General features: G+C 39.5%; 1 protein-coding gene across 1 annotated transcript in view; it reads right to left on the reverse strand.

Moving 5' to 3' along the window:
* Positions 1–21,583, reverse strand: part of LOC136563648 (uncharacterized) — a 68,665-nt gene that overhangs the window by 19,969 nt on the left and 27,113 nt on the right. The window contains exons 27-45 of the mRNA XM_066561139.1: positions 21,282–21,470; positions 20,264–20,334; positions 18,826–18,988; positions 18,628–18,714; positions 17,486–17,605; positions 16,747–16,964; positions 14,897–15,090; positions 13,400–13,702; positions 12,457–12,686; positions 11,282–11,443; positions 10,282–10,632; positions 8,028–8,378; positions 7,409–7,540; positions 6,618–6,767; positions 6,032–6,148; positions 5,202–5,375; positions 4,298–4,505; positions 3,088–3,254; positions 364–501 (exon numbers count right to left, since the gene is read on the reverse strand). Coding sequence (XP_066417236.1) covers positions 364–501; positions 3,088–3,254; positions 4,298–4,505; positions 5,202–5,375; positions 6,032–6,148; positions 6,618–6,767; positions 7,409–7,540; positions 8,028–8,378; positions 10,282–10,632; positions 11,282–11,443; positions 12,457–12,686; positions 13,400–13,702; positions 14,897–15,090; positions 16,747–16,964; positions 17,486–17,605; positions 18,628–18,714; positions 18,826–18,988; positions 20,264–20,334; positions 21,282–21,470 — 3,525 coding nt within the window. The remainder of the gene's footprint in view (positions 1–363; positions 502–3,087; positions 3,255–4,297; positions 4,506–5,201; positions 5,376–6,031; positions 6,149–6,617; positions 6,768–7,408; positions 7,541–8,027; positions 8,379–10,281; positions 10,633–11,281; positions 11,444–12,456; positions 12,687–13,399; positions 13,703–14,896; positions 15,091–16,746; positions 16,965–17,485; positions 17,606–18,627; positions 18,715–18,825; positions 18,989–20,263; positions 20,335–21,281; positions 21,471–21,583) is intronic.

The raw sequence follows: 21,583 nt of genomic DNA on the forward strand, positions 1-21,583 counted from the left end.
CATCAGGAGTCCTACTATTACAAAATAAATCCAGCAGATAGCACAAACAACAATAGGTACTTGTGATGTCTTTTCTTATTTAGAGAAAGAGATGTGTGGTACCTGCATTACAAAAACTGGTTCAGTTTGTAGCACATTATTTTTCTTATTTCCTATAAATCCTATACGAGTGCTCCATCTATAGGAGCAAACAAATATAAACTCAAAGTAATCCACAGTCAAATGTTTGCTCATGCTACTGGAGAAATCAAGGGCAGAACACCTCACACAGCAGGAGCTGCATTTGTCCTTCCCTGCTTGGCAGCCACCCCCTGAGTGCCCTCCTGTCACAGCCTGCCTTTGCTAGCAGTGGATGGTACCAACCTGGGCCATGGTCTGTGCCACCTCAATGGCATTGGTGTAGCTGCTTCCAGTCAAAGTTAGCTTTGCTGAAACGTTGAAATCCCTTTTTTCCATCCTGACGGAGAGTTTGCCTTTTGCTTCACTCATATCATAATTTACCTTTTCAAGTTCCCATTAAATTAAAAAAAAAAAAAGAAAAAGGAAAGACTGGAATTGTTGACATCTTTAAAAACAGGAACATCCTCAATAATAAAAAAATGTTAGAGATACTAGTACTAGAAATGAAGCAGCTGGACTCCTAATACATTAGACAAGTCTACTTTGCAGTGATGTATGCAAGGGATTACTTGCAGATAGTTACCTTAGAAGACAGTTGTGCTGCACAGGGGAAGTACTGTAGAAAGAAGGGATGAGTCTGGAGTGCTTTTATATTCAACTCTTCACTAAAGGGAAGAAATGTTTTCTTGTTCAACAATATTTTACAAAATCCACTCTTGCTGGCAGCACAAGTTCATCTGAGTTAGTTCATCCAAGTCTGCCACAGCTTTTAGAGTTAAAACGGCAGCACCTGCCACTGAACACTTACCCAGCTCCCAGTTTTTGATACATTCACACAAAATGAGCCAGAAATCATTTTGCCATAGCAAATTCATCAGCTTTTTAAAAATGAGAAATGGATTTTGGAATCTGACTTTGCAAGCACTGTCACGGTTTATAAACTTAGAATTTACAATGATTACAGATTTTAACAGAACTTACAAGACTTTTCAGTGCAAAGGTCTTTTGCTAGAAACTTAAGAAAAATATGAAATACCCCAAGGCTCAAAATATCACACCTCTAAACACCCTTAAAAGCCTACAATCTTGTGCAGATACAGCCATACTGACACCAACTTAGAAAACCAAGTCAACATAATTTTACAAGTTTCAACTGTGCCAAGACAATTTAATAAGATTTAAATATTTATGTCAAGTTAAGTTATATTTTTAAGTACTTGTCTGGTCCAGGCCTAGAGTTTTATGACTCTTTCACTGTCTGCTACTTGGATTCTGTGTGGGCAGGCAGAGACAGGTCCCAAGCTGGGAGGGGAAGAATCTGTCTGCTGCCCTTCAGAAACTCCCTGAGGTTTACAGAGTGTTTGGTGTGACTACTCACTTTATCCAAGTTTTGTTACCCATTTCATCAGTGATTTGGTGATGAATACAATAACTGTATTCCATGGAAACCAGTGGCCTAATGACATTTTTATAGTGCTCAGAATGACCCTTTTACCCTTGCTGGTCTTTTTTTCTACTGATGGAAAAGGAGAAGTTTTTGTTTTGTTCATAGGTCAGCCTCAGAGCACCCTCAGTTTCATTCTCAGTCATGACTTCTTGAATTGTCATCTGTGGAAGGGGAAAATAAACAAATCACATGCCATAACTTCTACCCATCATTCAACTGAGCACAATGTCTTGACTCAAAACCATCATCTTGACTGAAGTTTATCTTCCAGACAGGCCTTCTGGATGCTTCCTAGATGTAAACCAAGAGCCTCATGAGAGGTTTTCCTTTTTTTGTGTGTGTTTCCATAGCTACTCATTTGCATTATTGACAAATATTAGTGTTACTTTTGATGTACCCTTATCTGGTTTAAGTCTAAAGCTTGTTTATGTTCTTGTTTATGTCTCCCATAATCTCATGTTTCATCTACCAGAAAGAAATTGTGCTTATTTTCTTCTTAAATAAACAGATCAGGCTCCACCATTTTTTTTGCTCCAGGGCATTCCTCCCACAGCTGCTGCATCATCTGCAGCCTCATCCTGAAAATGCTAAAGAACTTCTCTGGGAGAGATGAGGACCATTTCCCACATTTCAATAGCAACACTGGTATTTTCCAAAGTCTGTGGGAACAGGAATTTCTGAAGTCCCCTGGTTATACTCATAAACGAATAAGGCACCTCAAGAAATTACCATCTCTGCTTTTCTTTTTTTTCATTCAAACATTTAGAGGAGAAAAGACATTTCACTAAATATTAATGAGGAAGAAGCAGTGAAAATTTCTTATACCTTACAATAAAAGGTTGGCAGTAAATATTCCCTTGAAACACTGATACTTAATGTGCAGGTTTAATATTGATCTAATGTTTATGTTCAGGAAAGTTGACCTTTACTCTTGCATCCTAGCTACATGTCCTGTTATTTGAAGAGAAGGTGGTGGATCACTTGGAAATGTTTTTCTGTGTACTACCCTTCACAAGGAAAGGGGACATTTCAACTAATGCTTCTTTTTCCCAAGGGATAAACAGACACAGCCTTTGTTGATCCTATCAAGTAGTTTGGAATATAAATCTACTTCTGTTTATTCAACACTGAAGCATTTTAGGTATTTGTGCTACAAGTGGTTTAGCCAAGGCAAGGAGTTCTCTAGGTATGGAGGAGAAATGTTTTCTACCAAAAGTTCTTTCTACTTTTATGAGCCCTATCAGCTGCAAAGTGACAGTAAATACATGCCTTCCTGAAATGATTAACCCTGGAAATGGGGATTTCAGGTACCTGACCAGGCTCCTTAGAAACAGACCACTAGCTTTGTACTTAAGTTAAATGAGGATTCAGATAAATTGGGCCAAGTCAGCTCTCAGCTGCACTTATATATAAACCTGGAGTAATTTCACTGAGGCCACTGGAAGTGCTCTGGATTAATGCAAATGTAACTCAAGTGACAGCTTTCATCAAAGCACAGCAAAAGTTTTGAGGTGCATTACCTTAAAAAAGAAGGGAAGTCCCAGGTGATGGAGAAGTGATATTGAATGCTTCACCTCTGCCATGAACACAAATATACCAAAGAGTTCCAAGTCTGTGTCAACATCCACAGTCACAGTTATATCTTTCTCATCATACTGGATTTCACAGACAGTCTTGGCTTTGTTTCCTATATAGAAGGGACAAAATAGGGCCAATTTGAGCAGCTAATTTTTGAGAAATTTCAGTACTGCCTGCATAACATCAACCCAGCCAGCTTTTAGCTTAATACATTCATCAAAACAAAGTCATCATTCAGGATTATAAGAACTTCAGCCAGTGGTTGGAGGAGGGCAGAGTTTTTCTGGATGTCCTTGAACTTTGTCCTTACAAAGTCTTGTGGTAACAGAGTTTGTGTACCCACATCCAGTGTTAAGTGACAAGTTAGTTCCTGTCAGGAATGTGTTTGTGCAGCTAGAGCTGACTAATCCATACAGCCAACTGCATCCCTGGCCTGGAACAGCTTCTTCCAGGGAAGAGCTCTGAGCTGTTCTGACCTCCAGTGACTCCTTTGGTTCCAGCTGCAGCAGCTCAACAATGCCCAAAGAGCATGACCTGAAGACCTTTCCCCATTGTCCTACCAGCTTTTCATTTTTGAAAAGGAAAATACAAAACTGCTAAAAGATCAAAGTGAGATAAGGGACATGCAACCCTGCAAATTCTTTAAGGTAAGACAAAACCCACAGAAATGGTGGGTTTGTGGTGGAAATCACATGGTGACTGTGGCTGTCCTGAGAACAACCTCTTGTCCTGTTGTTTTTTTCTGAATGGGTGAAAGGATCTGATGCCACTCACATCAGTATTGATTCAGTGCCTGATAACCTCAGTAATTCCTGCCCTTTGGTGCTCTCACAGTTGTTTTCTTCAACATGAATATACTCCCATGAATATATTCCATATTCCCTATGGGAGCACTTAAGGTATCTGATCACAGTGTGAGAGAGATATGCAGACAGGATTTATGCCAGGGCAAGCTTTGAGGGTAGGCTGGCTCCATCAGCTAATCACAGATGCAGTTTCAGGATGACAAGTTCACTTACAAACAAGATAAAGCCTCTTTTTAGGTACTACCAGCAAATCTTAGTCAGTCTGTAACCTGTTGAAGGAAGAGCTGAAACATCCTCATAGAGCTATTATAGAATAAAAACCCAGCCAGGAATGGCAGGTACCCACCTGATTTCTGTAAACTGAAAATCAAGTTGATTGCCTTAGGGTAGCCAGAAGCCTGGAGTACCTCACTGCTGTGCACACTCTGGCAGAACAGATCCATTTGGTGGCCAACATAATAGGAGTTTATTATGTATGTGATTGATGTTTCTCCAGCTGCAATGTGCACATATCTCTCTTGAGTAGTGTTTCTCCCTTGAAAAACCACATCTATCTAAAAATGACATGTAAATATAAGTCCTCAATATTTATATAGTATTTAGTTTTAAGACAGGAATAAATGGAAGTGAAAGAAAGTTCTGTCTAGTCTGCACTTATGTCTACATTCACAAAATGTCTCTTGGTCTTTCATTAATCATCTTTCAAGTATGAAGCTCATTCAACTGAATGAATGTCAAGCCATGCCAGCCTTACTGATCTATGGCAAATTTTCATTAAGTTCTTTTTTATCCCACAAACACAACTTCCTTCTTATAAAGGATACTTAAAATACACCTAGTGACAATATTTACAGATAGTAGCTACTCCAATACTTCTCTCAAAATAGCACCCAAAGAAATACTTCTTTCAGTATAAAATTCCCATTAAAGAGCACAGGAGCAATACTCCAGTCCCTGGTGCAATGTGCTCAAGCTGTCCTGTAGAGTTACAATATCAACAGTACCCACTCTACTACCACTGATCACAATGGAAGAATCTCGTTCAGAAAGCAGTCAAGGAGAAACTTGCTTTTTAAGTAGTTCAGGTTTTAGGCATCCACAGTTTGTAAATATGAGAAAATCTCAGCTTCCATCCTGTACCATACAAAATGGGAGTTTTCATTCAAGCCATGAACTTGAATTACATCCTTATACAAGACAATAATTATAATTAAAAACAAACAAACAAAACAACAAAACCCCAAAATTACCTGTAAAGATGATGGGACTCTGGCTTGTAGCAGCCATGGCAAAGAGTGATGGAAATTCCCTGTTATATTGGTACTTGTGTCAAACTCCTGAATTTGTCCTTCAAGAGCTGTTAGGTGAGCACCATAAAGCACTTTTAAACTAAAGCTCCTGGTGACTTTGAGGTTCAAGATAGCCTGCATGCAACAAAAGTAAATTGTGAAGAGACAGAATTGTAGAAGTTAAAGCTCCTGCTGGTCAGGGTTCTTTCTTTGGTTGAGACAGTATAACCCCAAAGAGGTGTCAAAGATGCATCTTGTATCATTTTATAACACAACACAACATAATTATAAGTGTCCCTTTTATTTTAGAATTCAACCATTTAACATGTATTCTCAAGTATGGCCATGCTTTAATGCTATTCAGTTACATGGATAATAAGCCTTGTGTTTATCAGATTAGAAAATATGCCAGGTAATGGCAATGGCAATAGGAATTTCAGAAGGAAAATACCATTTGGAAAGGACCCAGTGAAATCCCAGCAATGCTCCCCTCTGCCCTGTGTGTCCAGGGGACACTGCAGCTCTGTCAGACCCACAGATGCAGTGCCCTCCTCTCACTCCACACTGGGAGCAACCTCCAGCCCCAGGCCTGTGGAAAGTCCTGGTCTAAACTTTTCTCCCATGAGAACAAACTGAGCTTCTGGACTCCCCTCAAGAACAAAGGGAGCACCTGGACTCCCCTTCACCAAAACAGCAAACATGTAAAGTCCCATCTGCACCTGCTGCCCTTTGCCATCTCACTCCCCCAGCTGCTGTCCCCCTCGTGCCATGGCTCCAGGTTCATAACCTACCTGCAACTCAATCCTGTCTTTTATTTGCAAAGTCTTCAATGTGTCTATGTTATGAGTAAGTTTGTAGTTAAGAGACACAACATCCAACTTCTGGACAAAGTTCAGTTCTTCTGTAATCTGCTCAGTTCAAGTAAATATGACAAAAGTTAACTGTGGCACATCTCTGACATGGAGACTTCTCTGAATAACCATAATCATTGGACTAATTACACGTTAGAGTAAAATTACGAAAACAATGAAAACTTTATGGTGAAGAATTATCTAATTTTTGTAGAAGTCACAGCTTTATACTGTAAAAGGGAATATGCTGCACCAAGTGAAGATTCTTGATAAGGAAGGTTTGAGATCATTTACGAACGAGAGTCAAGGATCATTGCTGATGTCAAATTTGTTGCAAGGAGCAATTGCACAGAAGGACAAAAGGACTGGCTGAAAGATACTGCCTTCATTTAATTAAAGCCTTTAGAACTAACCCAGCCCCAGCTAAGTATTGCATTTGGATTGTCTGCAGAAACAATATTTACCAAATCAATTACCTCACTTCAACTTCTATTTCACATATGACTCATATGGAGAAGACACTTACTTGCTTATTGTTCACACAGAAATGAATAAATCCTTTATAGAAGTCACTGGTTTTTTCTGATATCACATCAAGTAACATCCTCACGGGAATGCCAATGTCAGCAGCTCCTTGGATGTTATGGGTTAGCACTGCATCCAGCTCTTGCCTTTCCTGTTAACATTTCACAGCACAGAGAGCAAAGCACATGTCGAACCCAAAGATCACTGCAGTACAGAGCTCAGACCAGAAATCTGTCTGTCCTACATTTTACATGAATTAAACTCCCACTAGCTATGCTGTTTCTCTATGGCACAGAAACATGCAGGAATTACCAGTTATGGCAGGAAAGTGAAGCACCTGAGGAAACAGGTACTTGTGTTGTTCTCTGCTCTCTTGCTCTGATGACAAAAGAATCCAAACTTGTAATTGTCAACAGAAAAGCAAGAGATTCACAGCCTTCCCTGTGTTGCTGTCTCACTGAATAAACAAACAGCAGTGTCTCCATTAATCACTGCCTATTATTTTGCAGGCTAAATCACAGTGATGTAAAGAACATCCAACAGTAGAATACAAACAACAAAAATTTACACATAAAGAGCATAACAAGGAAATTATTCAGGAAGAGCCTATATCCTATTATCCTATGCATCAGTTACTGCACATTGAAGGTGCCAGATTTTCAAAGATTTTATTATTTCATTTTTATTCTGGCATTTATTACTTAGGCTTGACTCTTTGTTCCAAATAACACAGGTTAGAGTACATTACTGAGTGCTTTGTTCACACACTCCAACAGCCTGCAGGGTACTCACATCAGTGACTTTTAGTATAAAGAGTCCTCGGAATTTACTTTCATCAACAGTGATCAGTGTCTGTGAGTCTAGGTTCATTTTATCCATCAAGAGATAGCCTGAGCCATCAATTTTCATTGGTGCTCCAAGATCCTGTAAAAGAAAGAAAAAACTTTTAAAAATCACCACTTTAGCACTTAACTACAAATGCATTATAGCTCTGAAACTTAATTCCTAATAGTAACTTTAATCACCTAGCTGTAAAATCAAGTATATCAGGCAGCATAGATACAGGATGTTTCAGAAATCTTGGGAGACAGCTTTGAATAATCATAATTTCTGAACAGAAAAACCTTTCAGAGTTCTCCACCATCTTTTAGAAAATACATCAGAGCTAGTACAAGAAAGTCCATTATCTGCAGGTACCGATTAACAGAAAATTTGGTTTATGCCATATGAAAAAACAGTGAATGACTGGCTCCAGAAGTAAGATGCAACATTTAAAGACAATGTTTTTATTATTTCTCTGCTACCTCTTTGAAGTACCTAGATTATTGTCTTTTGACTTTAGCAGATATAAAGCATTATACTAGCTTAGATGTATAAATTCAACATTAAAGGAGAAAATTCTTTTCCATACCTGAATTGTTTGGCATTTGTTTTCTATAAGCATTTTCCACTGCAGGTTCTTTTCAGGGTCAAAGTCCCCATTCATTTGAAGCTCACAGGCCCCCAGTTTCATTCCAGCTCCAATGAGATATTTTAAGTGTTTCCGTGCAGTGATGGACAGCTCATTTTCCCTTGGGATTTCCCTCAGCTGGGGGAGGTCATGCCTGAACTGAATTTCCAGAGCCAGCTTTGGCTTGCACTCTGCTCTCACTTCAAGACGGGCGGTTTTGCCTCCTGTTTCCAGGACAGAGAGCAGCTCTGCCTGGCACTTGTCCTTCTGAATGGATCCTGTGAGCCGGGACTGAGTTGGGAAACTGAGATCCTATCAAGATTTAAACAAAAAATCCTTTGCAATATACAAACACTTTAAGACAAGTGTATATTATATGATACTATATCAGAGACAAAACCTACAATCTCCCAAGCTGCCATTTTTCTCCCCCTAAACAAGAAAGATGGTGATTTTTCATGAATAGGACCTGATGGAAGATTTAAGGACTGTCCTGCAGAATTCACAACTTCTGCATGTTTATCAAGTTTTACATTTACAAAAAAAACACAAAATACCTGTTTCTTCAGATTGGCAAAGTTTACTAAACATTCTATGCTTCATCCAGACCACACCAATCTCAGTTTTCAAACAAATTAATGTACAAAAAATCATAGGCCTAACAGACATTCTTGCACCTGGTTGTAGAAGGTTTGTTTTTTTTAATAATTAAACTTCCAGCTTGTCTTGTGCAACATCCCAAATGAAAGGTTTCTTCCCATTCTGTCAAAGGATTTCTACAAACACTGAAAATTCTAGTATTTTTAATACTTTAAGGGGTTTTCATTCCTTTTTCTCAACAACTTTGCTGTCATTTTTACGTTGCCACTTTGTAGTTGAGGAAGTTACTCAGTTTGAGGATTTGAAAGCAAAATATAAATGCCTATGAACATCTAGGAAAAAACCCAGATTTTGCAATAGTCATTCTTTCCAATGTAGTCAGTGAGGCTAACTGTAAAAACCAAGGAAGTTCTCTTTTGATAGAATGCTCACAGACCAGGGAATGTATTTCTGGCAGAGTTCAGGCTGATATTACTGTTCAGCCTTAGAGGGCAGTGTCGGCCTGCCAAGGCAACAATCAGCAAAGGCTGAACTGATCTCAGTCCCAGAGAGCACCTGGAGCAGGATGTGTGGCACTGCCTTTGCCTAATGCTGTGGGACAGGCGTGCCCTTAGAGTGCCTTCCCAACACTCCAGCAGTGTCATGTTAGCTAAAACCCACAGGGCTTTCATTTGATCCCCAAACTCTCGTTAAAAGCTTCCCAGAGCTACCTGCAGAAGTTGACATTCTGTTTCTGTTTCCAGTGTCCAGTCAGCTTTATTCTGAATACAGAGATCTCCTCTAGCCCTCAGTCTGCATCTGCCAGCCTGCAGCAGGAAAATGCCCTCTGTGGTGGAGTCTGTGGCTGCAGAGAACAGGACTGAGTTTTCAGAAGGCAGCCCAAGCTGGCTGAGCCAGGGAAATGAATGCCTGAGCATCCCTTGGAGTGTGTATTCATGCTGGCAGGAGGTGTCTATCTGCACATCCACTGCTCTGCCATCACACTGCAGGTTCATTAACAAGCCCACGTTGCAGATGTTCTGTTGAAATGAGCCCCCCAAGACTGCAGCACGAGGCAATCCCACCCTCTGCAACAGAAAAGATTACACAATTTAAAACACAAAAAGCAAAGCAACTGTCTGCTCATTTGTTCCTAATTCATGAGAAAGCATTCCTTCTTTCTGAAACAATCTGTGTTTGGAAAGGACCATACAAGACAGATTGATTCAGAGAGAAATCAGAAATTTCTCTGTAAAAAACCTGAAAAAAAGCTAAATGGGGGGAGGGGGGAAAGAAGAATAAATCCTCGAATAATCTTCTCATAACTAATGTAGAAGAAAAATCTTAACCTCCACAATTCCAAACTGAAAGGACATGTGTTTCACTAGATTTTAGGACAAAAGGTTTTTTTTAATCAATAAACTATTATTAAGCAACATTTTGATGGCAACACCTACCACTGTATTACTCCAAATTACCACTTCCCCCTGCAAATGCTCTGACTCATTGCTCTGTAAGAACTTTAATGACCAAATTTGGCCTATCCATAAATGTATCAGGAGACAGTTTTCTGTGACTCAGTGATCTGAAATACACAGACTGGAAGGGCATGCAGAAAACAACAATCTGGGCTTACCTCTAGACTGACGCACTTGTTTGTAAAGGCAAGTGCCCATCCTGTCTCATTGCCTGCCAGGCTCACTTCCCCATCAGCTTCCAAAGTGCAAGGCCCAAGGACAATACCAAGGATGCCCTTGTACTTGTCACTTCTCATGGCTGACACCTTCAGTTGGTTCTCTCTGGCAATTCCCAGAGAATGAAGTGAAGGCAAAGAATGCTGGAAGTCGATTTCTAAATGAGGATGGGTGTTACTGGTGGCATAGAGTTGTAGGCAGGCAAATATACCATGAAAGGAAACATGTCCCAAGAGGATGACAGTAAAGTTGCTGGTAAATATTGACCCATTCAGTGAAATTCTTGCTGGAGTCTGAAAAATTACAGAAAACTGTGGTCAAGTTTGCTTTCCTGTCAGGTCACATACTGTTTTTAAAAGCTCATATTACTTGAAGAGAACTGTTCCCTACACCACTTTGTATTCATCTTACATAATTATAAATGCTGAAACCAACAGAGAGATGGACTCAAATCTTTATTTTGGAGTTCCATAATAGAAATAACAGGAGGAAAACCCAAAGCACTTATTAATGAAAATATTTGAAAGTGCACACAAAACTTCCAGGAAGCTCAAATCCATTTCTACATATCTGACACTTTCAGTACTTATTCCTTCCATAGTAGTTAAGACACTATGCTGTTGAGAGCAAAGTTTATAAATGAAGCAAATACCTCAAAATGATGAAATGCAATTGCACCATTGCAAAGGCCAGAAAGTTGTTTGTTAGCAGATTCTCCACTGCAAGCAACCTGTTGATGTTGTCAACAAAGCACATTCAGAAAATGAAGAAAAGCAGGTAGGACTAAAATTCAAAGGAGCAAGTTACAAGGCTGCTTTAAGGATCAAATGGATGAAGGCACCAAAACATAGATTAAAAGTTAGAGTTCTGTTTCAAAAAGATAACCAGTTTAGTGTTTAGTGCACTAAATACATTACAATAAATGGCAGGATTTCTGCAAACCTCTAGTACATATGGAACAATGTCCATCAGTCCTCCCACGTCATGGTGAAGTGAAAGAGAAATTTCCATAGCAGTGTCAGTGGTTTCCTTCTCTATTTCAATCTTGAGCTGCTCTGTCTCCACTGTGGTTGTTATCCCTGCAGCAATCTTTCTGGAGAAATTCTAGGCACAAAAGAAACCAAATCATGGAAAGAAACAAACAACAACATCCCAGCAACAACTGGGAAAGGCAGAATGTGTTACACTGTGCTTAAACGTCACAGCCCGTGTCAGGGAGGCAGCACTGGTAAAATAAAAGTGCAAATTCATCAAGGCAGCCTCATTTCAAATAGAGATTGTAGTGTTATGCCAGACCTTCTAAATGCAGTGTATCAGTAATTCCTTCTGGCTCCAAAACATATTGAGAGCATTCAGCACCCTGAAGGATTTGACCCCTCAGGCACAATTAAAGCACTGGAACTATTAAAAAGCAAGGCAAAGGAACTCTTTAGAATTCTTTGCACACCTCTGTGTCTCACCCTACCACAGTGGTTGAAGCCACCCAAATATAAGCATGTGAGTGACTTGAGCCTTTCAGAGGATGTCTGAGATAGCAAAGTATTTGAACCCTTCTTTTATGAAAAGATAATCTGCAATGCAAGAGAGCTGTAACATTCACAGATCTATAGCAGAAATGCAGATACAGAGAACAGTGGCCAAGCAACACTGTATCAGGAATCATGGTCCACAATGCTTCTGTGGGTAGGAATTTCCAAAGGGAAAGCCATGTTAAACACTGTTCTGCTCTTCAGCAGCCATCCAAAGGATGACACCAGGACCAGTTAAATCCAGTACCAGATGCAAGCCTTAGGCCTGCTGGTCAACTTCCCATTTATAGGGGAAAGATAAAATTGGACAAGACATATGTTCATATGCAGCAAAGCATTTCACTTAAATGAGAACTGAATGGAGTATCTCATTTAGTCTAGATTCAGCTCTAAGAGCTCAGATGAGAGGTCCACAGTATGACAAGGAGCCAGACAATAACTTTCTTTCACTCAGTAATTTAGTACATCTCAAAAACAGAGCAGCTTCGAAAATAAATATATAGAGTGCACAGAAAAAGCCTAGAGTTATTATATATACACAAATGGTCCTGCCAGAAATTAAACTTTCACAGGCAGAACTCTTCTTACCTCATAATAGCCAGCAGCTTCTAAAACAAAAGGGATCCCATGTTCCTTTATCTTTGAGATGTTGTGCTTTAAGCTCACAGACAGCTGGGATGTTGGAGGCTCTGTGGCCACTCTGTGCCCCTCAAACACAGCAACCATCCTTTCACTGCCACTCTGCAGGGCTATGGCAATGGTGTGATTTCCTGTGCCATGCTCACACGTGGCTGTAAGAATGCCGTCCAAAGGCAACCCTATTGACAGGGAGGAAGTAAAATCAACACAGCACTTCTGGGTTGTCATTACAGACTACAAAAATCTATTACAGATCAAAAGAAGCCTTCTGTAATTTTTCATGAGAAAAGACACCTTTATATAAAGCATGATCACTTTACTGATATTTATAGAAGTTTATTACCTATCAGGTGAAAATCATATTAAAAAGGGATTGCTAAATTAAAATGTGGCATGCACTCTGGAAATCAAGAAGTTTTCTTTTCTTAATAAAGGATATTTACCAGTTGGTATTGTGTCCAACTCCAGTAGTCAGCTGTCAGAAAATTCAGAAAATATTTATTCTGTCCAAAGGAACCCATGCATTATTCTGTCCAAAGGAACCCATGCAAAATTACTGATAACTTCAGTTTATGAAAATCAACAGCTTTGCTTAGGAAACAACACTTGGCATAAAACTACACTTAGAGGAATTGGTCAGCTTAGATGCTGTGCAAGAACACAGATGTACAAGAGAGAAATAATTTACTCTGAAGTATTTCAAAACTCTTTGAAATATTTCTATGTCCATTTTATGGTATTTTATCAACAACATTAAAGAGAATGCTGCTAAGTCCAGAACACATTTTGTTCTGGTGTGAGCAAACACAACTCATCTGTTTCCACTGATCAGAAGTCTTTTAGATAAATTCACCTTGTTAGACCACACCATCAAGTCAGATTTTGTTCCTACCTGCAACTTTTAAAAAGTCGACATTATGTGTGAAAGTCCCGCTGACTCTGCTGTGCCCATGATCCATGATATTGAAAAAATCTACAGAAAGAGCCTTCTCATCCACCTGGAAGCTAGCTAGCCCCCTTTTCTTCTCTTTACTCAGTTCCAGGTGTCCTTTCAGTCTTGCCTCCCCTGGGATTGCCTGACTGCCATTCTGAACCATGGCAACAGTGAGATTGTGCACAGTGGTATTCCCAAACACATTCCTGTTCCTGACATGCAGTCCATACAGTCTTTGATTGACCATCACATTGATGTTACCTGTAACAGGCAGAAATTATTACTGTGGAGAGAGATTCTTGGGACAGAAATAGCCACAGTTTTAGAAGTAATGTATAAATTAACCATTACTTTAATACCAGGAGGAAGTAGAAAAATTTCCATTTATTACACTAGATTATTTTGCCTAATCTAGAGAGCAAAGCAGTTCAGTGTTGAGGGTTTTTCTACTAGTGAGTGTCTGTGTTTAAAATAAATTGCATTGTAGTATTTCTGGCAGCTGTTCCTTTTTATTCACCAAGCTTCTTGTGCCCTTAGGCCCTGTACTATACTGCACTCCCTCTGAAGGAAAATTTACAGATGGATTGTGACCTAGTACTTGTGTAATTGCAGGCTAAACAATCCCTCCAGAGCTCTGCAGTGACCTACTCCACCCATGGAGCCATTCAAAGGAGTGGAACTCTCAAGTCAGCCCCCACATTTCAGAAGAGGAAAGTGGCCACCCACTATTTCCTTCAATCCAGGAAAACATGAAAAATCCAAATTATGTTAGTTCACTGAAAAATACTCTCAACCCAATGACCCATGGTTCATTTTGCATGAAAGGAAATAATAATGAAATGAATGATGAATGAAATAATAATGCAGAGCTAAGTACTCTGCTTTGCATTATACAGAATCACAGAATGGTTCAGGATAGAAGAGAGCTTTAAGCCCATCTTGTTCCAACCCCTCTGCCATGGGCAGGGACACCTTCCACTGTCCCAGGTTGTTCAAAGCCCTGTCCAGCCTGGCCCTGAGCACTTCCAGGGATGGGGCATCCACAGCTTCTCTGGGCAACCTGTTCCATTGTCTGATCATCCACACAAGAATTTCTTTCTAATATCCAATCTAAACCTAATTTCTTTCTAATATCCAATCTGTCAGTTTGAAGACATTCCCCCTTGTCCAAAGTGCTTCTCCAGCTCTCTTGGAGCCCCTTTAGGTACTGGAAGGGCTCTAAGGTCTCCCTGGAGCCTTTTCTTCTCCAGGCTGACAACCTCAACTCTCCAGCCTGGCTGCAGAGCAGAGGGGCTCCAGCCCTCTGATCATCTCTGTGGTACACAGGCACACATTGCTCTTCTGTTGGGGGCCCCAGAGCTGAATACATTGTGCAGCCCAGGAAGGATTCCATTAAAATTAAACAGCATCCTTAGATAGCTGCAGGTTAGAACAAAACACAAAGGAAAAGAGTACCATCGTGAACGTTGCCTTTGCACTTCAGCAATCCATCCAGAGAAAGGAGATGAGGTATGGCCTTTAATCCAGTAAAAGTGTGTTGGACTCTTCCATTTAGGGACAAAACAAAACCAACTTTCTGCTCCCTGGCTCCCATGAAATCCATGTGAAGACTATTTTCATTAAGCTTCAAGTCAGAAGACAACAGAAGTCTAAAAAGACAGACATAAAAATCACTAGTAAGATATTTTTATGTTTGATTCAGGATTGTCAAGACACCCCTCCTCACTCAAAGCAGGATCAATGAGAGCAGGGTGCTCAGGAGTGTGTGTGGTCAGGTTTGGAGTATCTCCAAGGATGGAGACTCCACAGACTCTCTGGACACTCGTTCCAGTGCTGTGAATCAGGCAATCAGAAGCCTTGCAGTCAGCACACACTATCCACCAGATGTTTTATAAATTCCTCAGTAAAGGTTCACAGATCGGCAGACTAATTTTTCTTTAAATTTCTTGAATGCTTTGGTTATGGTTCCTAATAAAAGAAAGAGCTGAAGAGATTTTGAGTTGGAAATGAAGCCTTCTCTGTCACAATATGAAATATCTCTTTGGTGCTGATTTAAAAGCAGCATTTGAGAATCCAGTTTAAAAAATAATTATAAGTGTCACCATCATTTGAGTTTGGTAAATGAACCAACAATATTTCTTTGCATCTTGGCCCTGAATTGAACAGTGTTGGAGAAATAGGCACAGCTTTTTAGGGAAACCTGCTGGAGCAACAAAGAGCTCCATTTTCAGTGTTGTAAGTATAAGACTGAGACACAATTTTCACATGGCCTTCAACAAAATATCCACTAAACTGCCTGACTTTCTAGACTCAAGTATAGTACACAAAATACCTAAAAGTGAGGCAATCACTCCAATTTTCATAGTGTTAGACATCCCTCCTAGAAATTGGAACCCTGTTGAAAGACTGATGACAAGTAAAACTTCAGTGAAAATCCACTCCATGGGAAGAACAAAACTACATAGTTCAGGGAAGTAAGATTCATTCCATCAGTCAGCAACTGAAGTCTGTACAGATTGCACCCTTTTAGCTGTTCTCCAGAAACATTTAACAGTTTATTTTTGTTTGTATTCTCCCTGTAAAACAAACCCTAAACAAACTGTCATTCCAAAAATTTTAAGCGCTCTGTTTTCTTTCCTGTGAACTGCAATAAATTTCTCTCTTACGGCTTACTCTGGTATTTAAACAAATTAATGCGCTTTTGGAAGCCCAGAACTGCAAGCATACTGCAGAACAACATGAAATACCCTTCTTGGAATATTTTATCTATTTTTAGTATTACTAGTAAATCTAATGTCCTTCATCTAAATTGTAGTAACTTCTGATTTCTTTAACTCTTATTTTCTCATTCTCCTTATCCCATCCAATTGGTAAACACTGGGACCTCTGCAGAAATTCTAAAATTCTTCATTGCATACTTTCACATTTGTGAAATTTGAAAAATCAGCTGAAACTTGGAGGGCCAAATTTCTATTTCCCATCTCTGCCAGCTCAGAGGTTTGTCCAATACTTTAAAAATCTTATAATAAACACTGGGAAGTTCCCTTTTCCACTGGCATAACTTGTACTATCTGTTCACTCAAAGTTCTCTATACAAAGTCCTTCAAAAGCATCTAGAACACGTTAACACAACTTATACCAACTTATGAAACATAAGGAGCAGAAGTATTTCAATAATAGGGGTAACAAATGAACTGGCAATTACTCGGTAGCCTTGCTGCAGCCATAGGAAAGTAATTACATTTAAATTTGTATCCCAGAACACTCCTCAGTTCCCCAGTTAACCAACATTCCAATTTCTCTACCTTGATGGAAATATTTTGCCCACGAGCTGGAACTGTACTGATTCTGGATTTGTCAGGACTGTCTGATGGAGAAAAGCCCTCAATTCAACAATTCTGGCATTCCTCCTCTTTTCATTGTTCACATCAACCTCCAGCATCAGCATTTCCCTTCCATTGGAATGAAGGTGAAGGGAGCCATTGACATTGTTTTCACCATCACTCTTCAGGGCTGCATGGGCCTGCACACAGAGAAAAAGGAGAGCAGGACATTAAGGATCTCAGATTATCATACACAATACTGAAACATCAGTCTGAGCAATGAGGCTGCAGACAAGTTGGGACTGGACAAAAGCAGAGAGGGGAGCAAAGGGGGAAAAGAGCCTTTAGTTCTCATCTTTGTTTCTCATAATCTAACTAATTTTATTTGGCAATAAATTAAATTAATATTGCCCAAGTTGAGCCTGTTTTGTCTATGAAGGTAATGGGTAAGTGATCTCCCTGTTTTTATCCCAACCCTGTCAAAACAAAATATGAGCTACATTGAATTTTAAGTACAATTTAATTAGACATTAAGAGTTTTCTGAATTTCAGCCAAAATACAAGCCAACTATTCCAACCCCATGTAGCTATCTAGCCAGAACAAAATCTAACCATCAAAAGTCAACTGTTCCCCTAACAATTTACACCTCTCCACTATAGTCATTGAGTGTACAAACTGCAAAAGCTTCAAGCAACAAGACTGTGATGACAGGGGACTGACCTGTGAAGTCATGTTCTTGTTGGTGATTACTTTTACACTCGCACCACAGTCCAAGTGTTCCAGTTTAGTCTGCCTGGAGAACAGCTCCCCACTTAGGGCCATTGCTTGTGGAAACTCAAGCTATTTGACAAAGTAAAGTATCAGAACAGAACATTGCACTCCCCCCAGTTGCCTCATGTGATTTAATGTCTGAACTTCTAGCATGAAGTGGGTGATGCATATAAGCAAATGTGTGTATCAAATTTTACCAGTTATATCCCAGGATACTGAAAAATATATTGAAAGCAGTAAAAAAAGCATGAAAAAGGTCAATGTGTGCCTTACAAGGCATTATTGACACAAATTATTGATACATAACTGAACCTGCTGAGGTACCTACAGTTATTTGTCAGGGCCAGGACTTGATTGGATTAGGACATTTACCAGCATCAAACAATTATAATTCTAAAGACAACACAGTAAAACAGTCAGCAAGACATTAAAAATACCAAAAATTAAACCCACCCAGTACCTGGAATGAGTGTGTCACATCCATGTGTAAAAGATGTCTAAAATCTGCCTCACTGGATTTGTCCTGATATCTGCCTAGAAAACTGAGAACATCTTCCTTATTCACCTTTAAGACAGTCTCAAGTTCATGCTTCACCTGTGTGTTAAGAATGGGAGTAAGCAAAGTGCACTGAGTATTAACCCTGTGTATAACGAAAGATCAGAGAAGTCATCCCTGCACATCACGAAAAATGAAAGAGTTTCAAGCTATTACATTTTGGCTCAGAATGAAAAACAAGAGAATGAGGAAAACCAGCTACATTTGGTAAGAAAGATGAATAGATACAGCTAGATAAGGGTGAGAACCCTGAATCCATTCTGTCCCAGTACTTGTTTTATTATTAACAGTCATGCATAATAATAATCTAAAAAATAATATACGAAGTATTCTTATCACGGATTACTACACAACATATTATTATACAGAATTAAGGCGGTACCAAGGACATAATCACCCTCTGAACATTTTGGTTGCAGCAGTTCTGTGGTGAGAAACTAAAGACCTATAGCAAGTGAGGTCTGAAAAGACAATAAAGTGTAAATAAACAGGTAATGAATGTCTCCTAACTGAATCTAATGGGAAATTTACTCACATTTTGATGACTTAGAGTTAAAACACACATTTCAACATCTTTGGGAAACATCCTGTAGTTATAAGGATGAGTTAAGCCAGCACAAATCTAAAAAGAAGTTTGAGAGAAAATGCAAGGAACATAAGTAATATGCAGTAAACCACTCATTTGCAGGTTGTTTTGGTATATGAGACTAAAGGAAGTTTTTGGATAACTCACATAGGGGTTTTCAGGTTGGTAGCCAAGTATGAGAGTCTGAACTGTTTCCTCCAGACCATTTATCAAAACTTTTGTTTCCATGAAATAGTGCTTTTGCTTTTTGTCAACAGTAAATGTCTCCTGCAGAAAGAAGCTCTGCAGAAAAGGCACTTTAAAAGGATGCCTGGAAAAAACCCAAGAAATAAACATAGTGTAAAAGATCTTAATAGACAACTACAAAAAGAAATCATGTGGAGTTCAGCTTGAACTCCAAAATTATCAGTTACCACCAGGGTGTCAGGTACAGAAGCAAAACACATGGGACTGGACATTTAGGAAACTACAAAGCATAATGACAACTTGATACAAACTCCACACACTAACCTGAATTTTTGATAGAGTTTCTATCCTGGATTGGGTAAATGCTTGGAAGGGCATGGGAGAAGGTGCTGCTCTATAAAGTTCTGACATGCATAAGCAGCACATACACCTTCTATACCTGCATGGCCAAGACTTCATTTCAAATAGGGAGTGTCCAAAAGCTCCTGGCAGGTTTGAAAATCTCACCTGTCCACATTTTATGCTTTCTGTTGAAACAGTAATATTCATGCCAAGAATCCTGTGCAACAGATGTTCAGCACTCCACAGCTCTAGGTGTAGTTTACTACTTCAGTGTAATGGTTTATGAACTTTATTAAATATTTCTGCACTTTTACTTAGACCTCTTGGAAGCATGCACAAACCTTTATAAGCAGACACTGAACAACCTTTATACATATTAGAATACCTGGTACAGCTCTTGCCTTAAGAAAGCTGAGATTTCCCCAGAAATTATCCAGATATCTCTAATCTGAGCACACGTTTTTACTGAGGCCTTCAGGCTGGGCTTTAGTAATGGATAATGAAGAGAGAAATTTCAGGGACAGCCAATATGTAGGAGCAGCATACTCATTCTCATCAGAAAATGGAAATATGCTCCAAAATCTAAACAAGACCATTTGTTTCATGTTTTAAGAGGCTACCTCTGGCTTTAGAATGACTATATAACACCTAAGGACTAGGAAAAAGGCACATGGATGGCCCAGAGAATCAGATATGGATTTTGGAACTTCTCACCACATACAAGTTTGGACACACCATAAATCCTGCTGTTTTCAGGAAAGGAGGCTATATGCCTGGCTGACCTGCCAGCAAACATGTCACAGCACACATGGGCTGTTGCCTGAGACAGCTTTGTTCACTGTCATTTCAACAGAGACCAAAACCTAATGGATGCAAAAAAACAGCCCATGAAGCTGCTGTATTTGAGCAAGTTCAGGGAACCAAATGGGACAAAGAACAGACTCTGTCCATGTGGCACTCTCACTTTGTAAAGCCCACAACATTTCCCAAGAGCATCAAGATGCACATTAAATTTAGGCCAAAACATTCTTAAAAGATAGAAATAAGAATACTAAACCTGAAATGGAGTGTTGCACGTTTTTGATAGAGCATCTTCTCCTTCCTCAGCTCTTTTATCTGACCTTCACACTGCAGTACAACAGGCAGACTTTTATAATCTCTCCATACAATCTTCACAGAAAAGTTTGTCTTCTTAGGCTGCTCTCAGATCATGAGACCAGAACAGGAAAGGACAATTGCATCAGATGGACTGCATTCATATTCAGGAACCTCAATATGGAAACTATGTTGTTCAACAAGCTGCAGCAAGGCTGTCACTTCACAGACAAACCATTTCTGCTGCAGTTTAAGTCCAGGTCTCCATTAATCTCTCAGAGGATTAAAAATGCCATCAGTAGAAAACTGACTCCAGCAGAAGACAAATGCCCATTAATGTGTCACTTGAGTGGCACCTACTTGCAACATAAGCAAGCTCTGGCACATAAAAAACAGAACTGGATTTTCAAAGCATGGAAAAAGTCTTTTCAAAGCTATGTTTAGAAAAAAACTTTTTAAGACTTCCTGTAAGGTGTGAATGGACCAAAGTAACTGATCAAAGAACCTCTTTTGAGGAGAAACTGCTGATTATCCTTCCTGTGCCACAGACATCAAGCAAAGCAAAAATTATTTTAAGACTAGAAGGGATGTAGAGATTAAAATAGCTTATAAACCTGGGTTGTTACCATGCTCACTAGCAGGCAAGAGATTCTGATTCTCCAGGACAGTAGAATCTTCTACACCTCTCATACATCTTCAGCAAGTTGAGAGCAACCACATCTCCAGCTCTCTTTTTAGTCACACTGTCTCTCTTCACCCTCTCCTCCCTGACTGTCTGGGGTCTCTAATAGGTGAGAAGTACCCCAAACTATGCCACACAAGTTTTTGTTTTCTTTTTGAACCTAGATTTACACTGCAGCCTCTCAAAACAGACAGAAATAAATGCAGTACTGGAAGGGTTTAAGTTTCAACACTAGCAATAACATCTTTCAGGAAGAGAGTGCTGAGTCAAAAAAATTGCTTTTGTTTCTCTTTCTCACCATTGGCAGATTCTGATAGCTGGCTGTGAAGTTAAATTCCTGTTTCGTACTTTTTATCTTAAAGCAGAGAAGTTTGGCTCGTTCGTTATTCTCCAAATGAATCTCATTCTTCACGAGCTGATTCCACAGAGAGACCATTTCACTATAGCTATGCAGAACATTCCTCCCAAGATGATTAACTGTGGATGCCTGAAAAACAAAGACATTAGTCTGGCTGAGCCAGGACAGACAGCATTCCACTGTGCAGCAGCACAGCACAGAGGGGACAGAACGATCATTTACAAGAACTATTAGAAATGTGT

The sequence above is a fragment of the Molothrus aeneus genome, chromosome 16 (assembly GCF_037042795.1).
Source record: "Molothrus aeneus isolate 106 chromosome 16, BPBGC_Maene_1.0, whole genome shotgun sequence".
NCBI classification, from domain to species: domain Eukaryota; kingdom Metazoa; phylum Chordata; class Aves; order Passeriformes; family Icteridae; genus Molothrus; species Molothrus aeneus.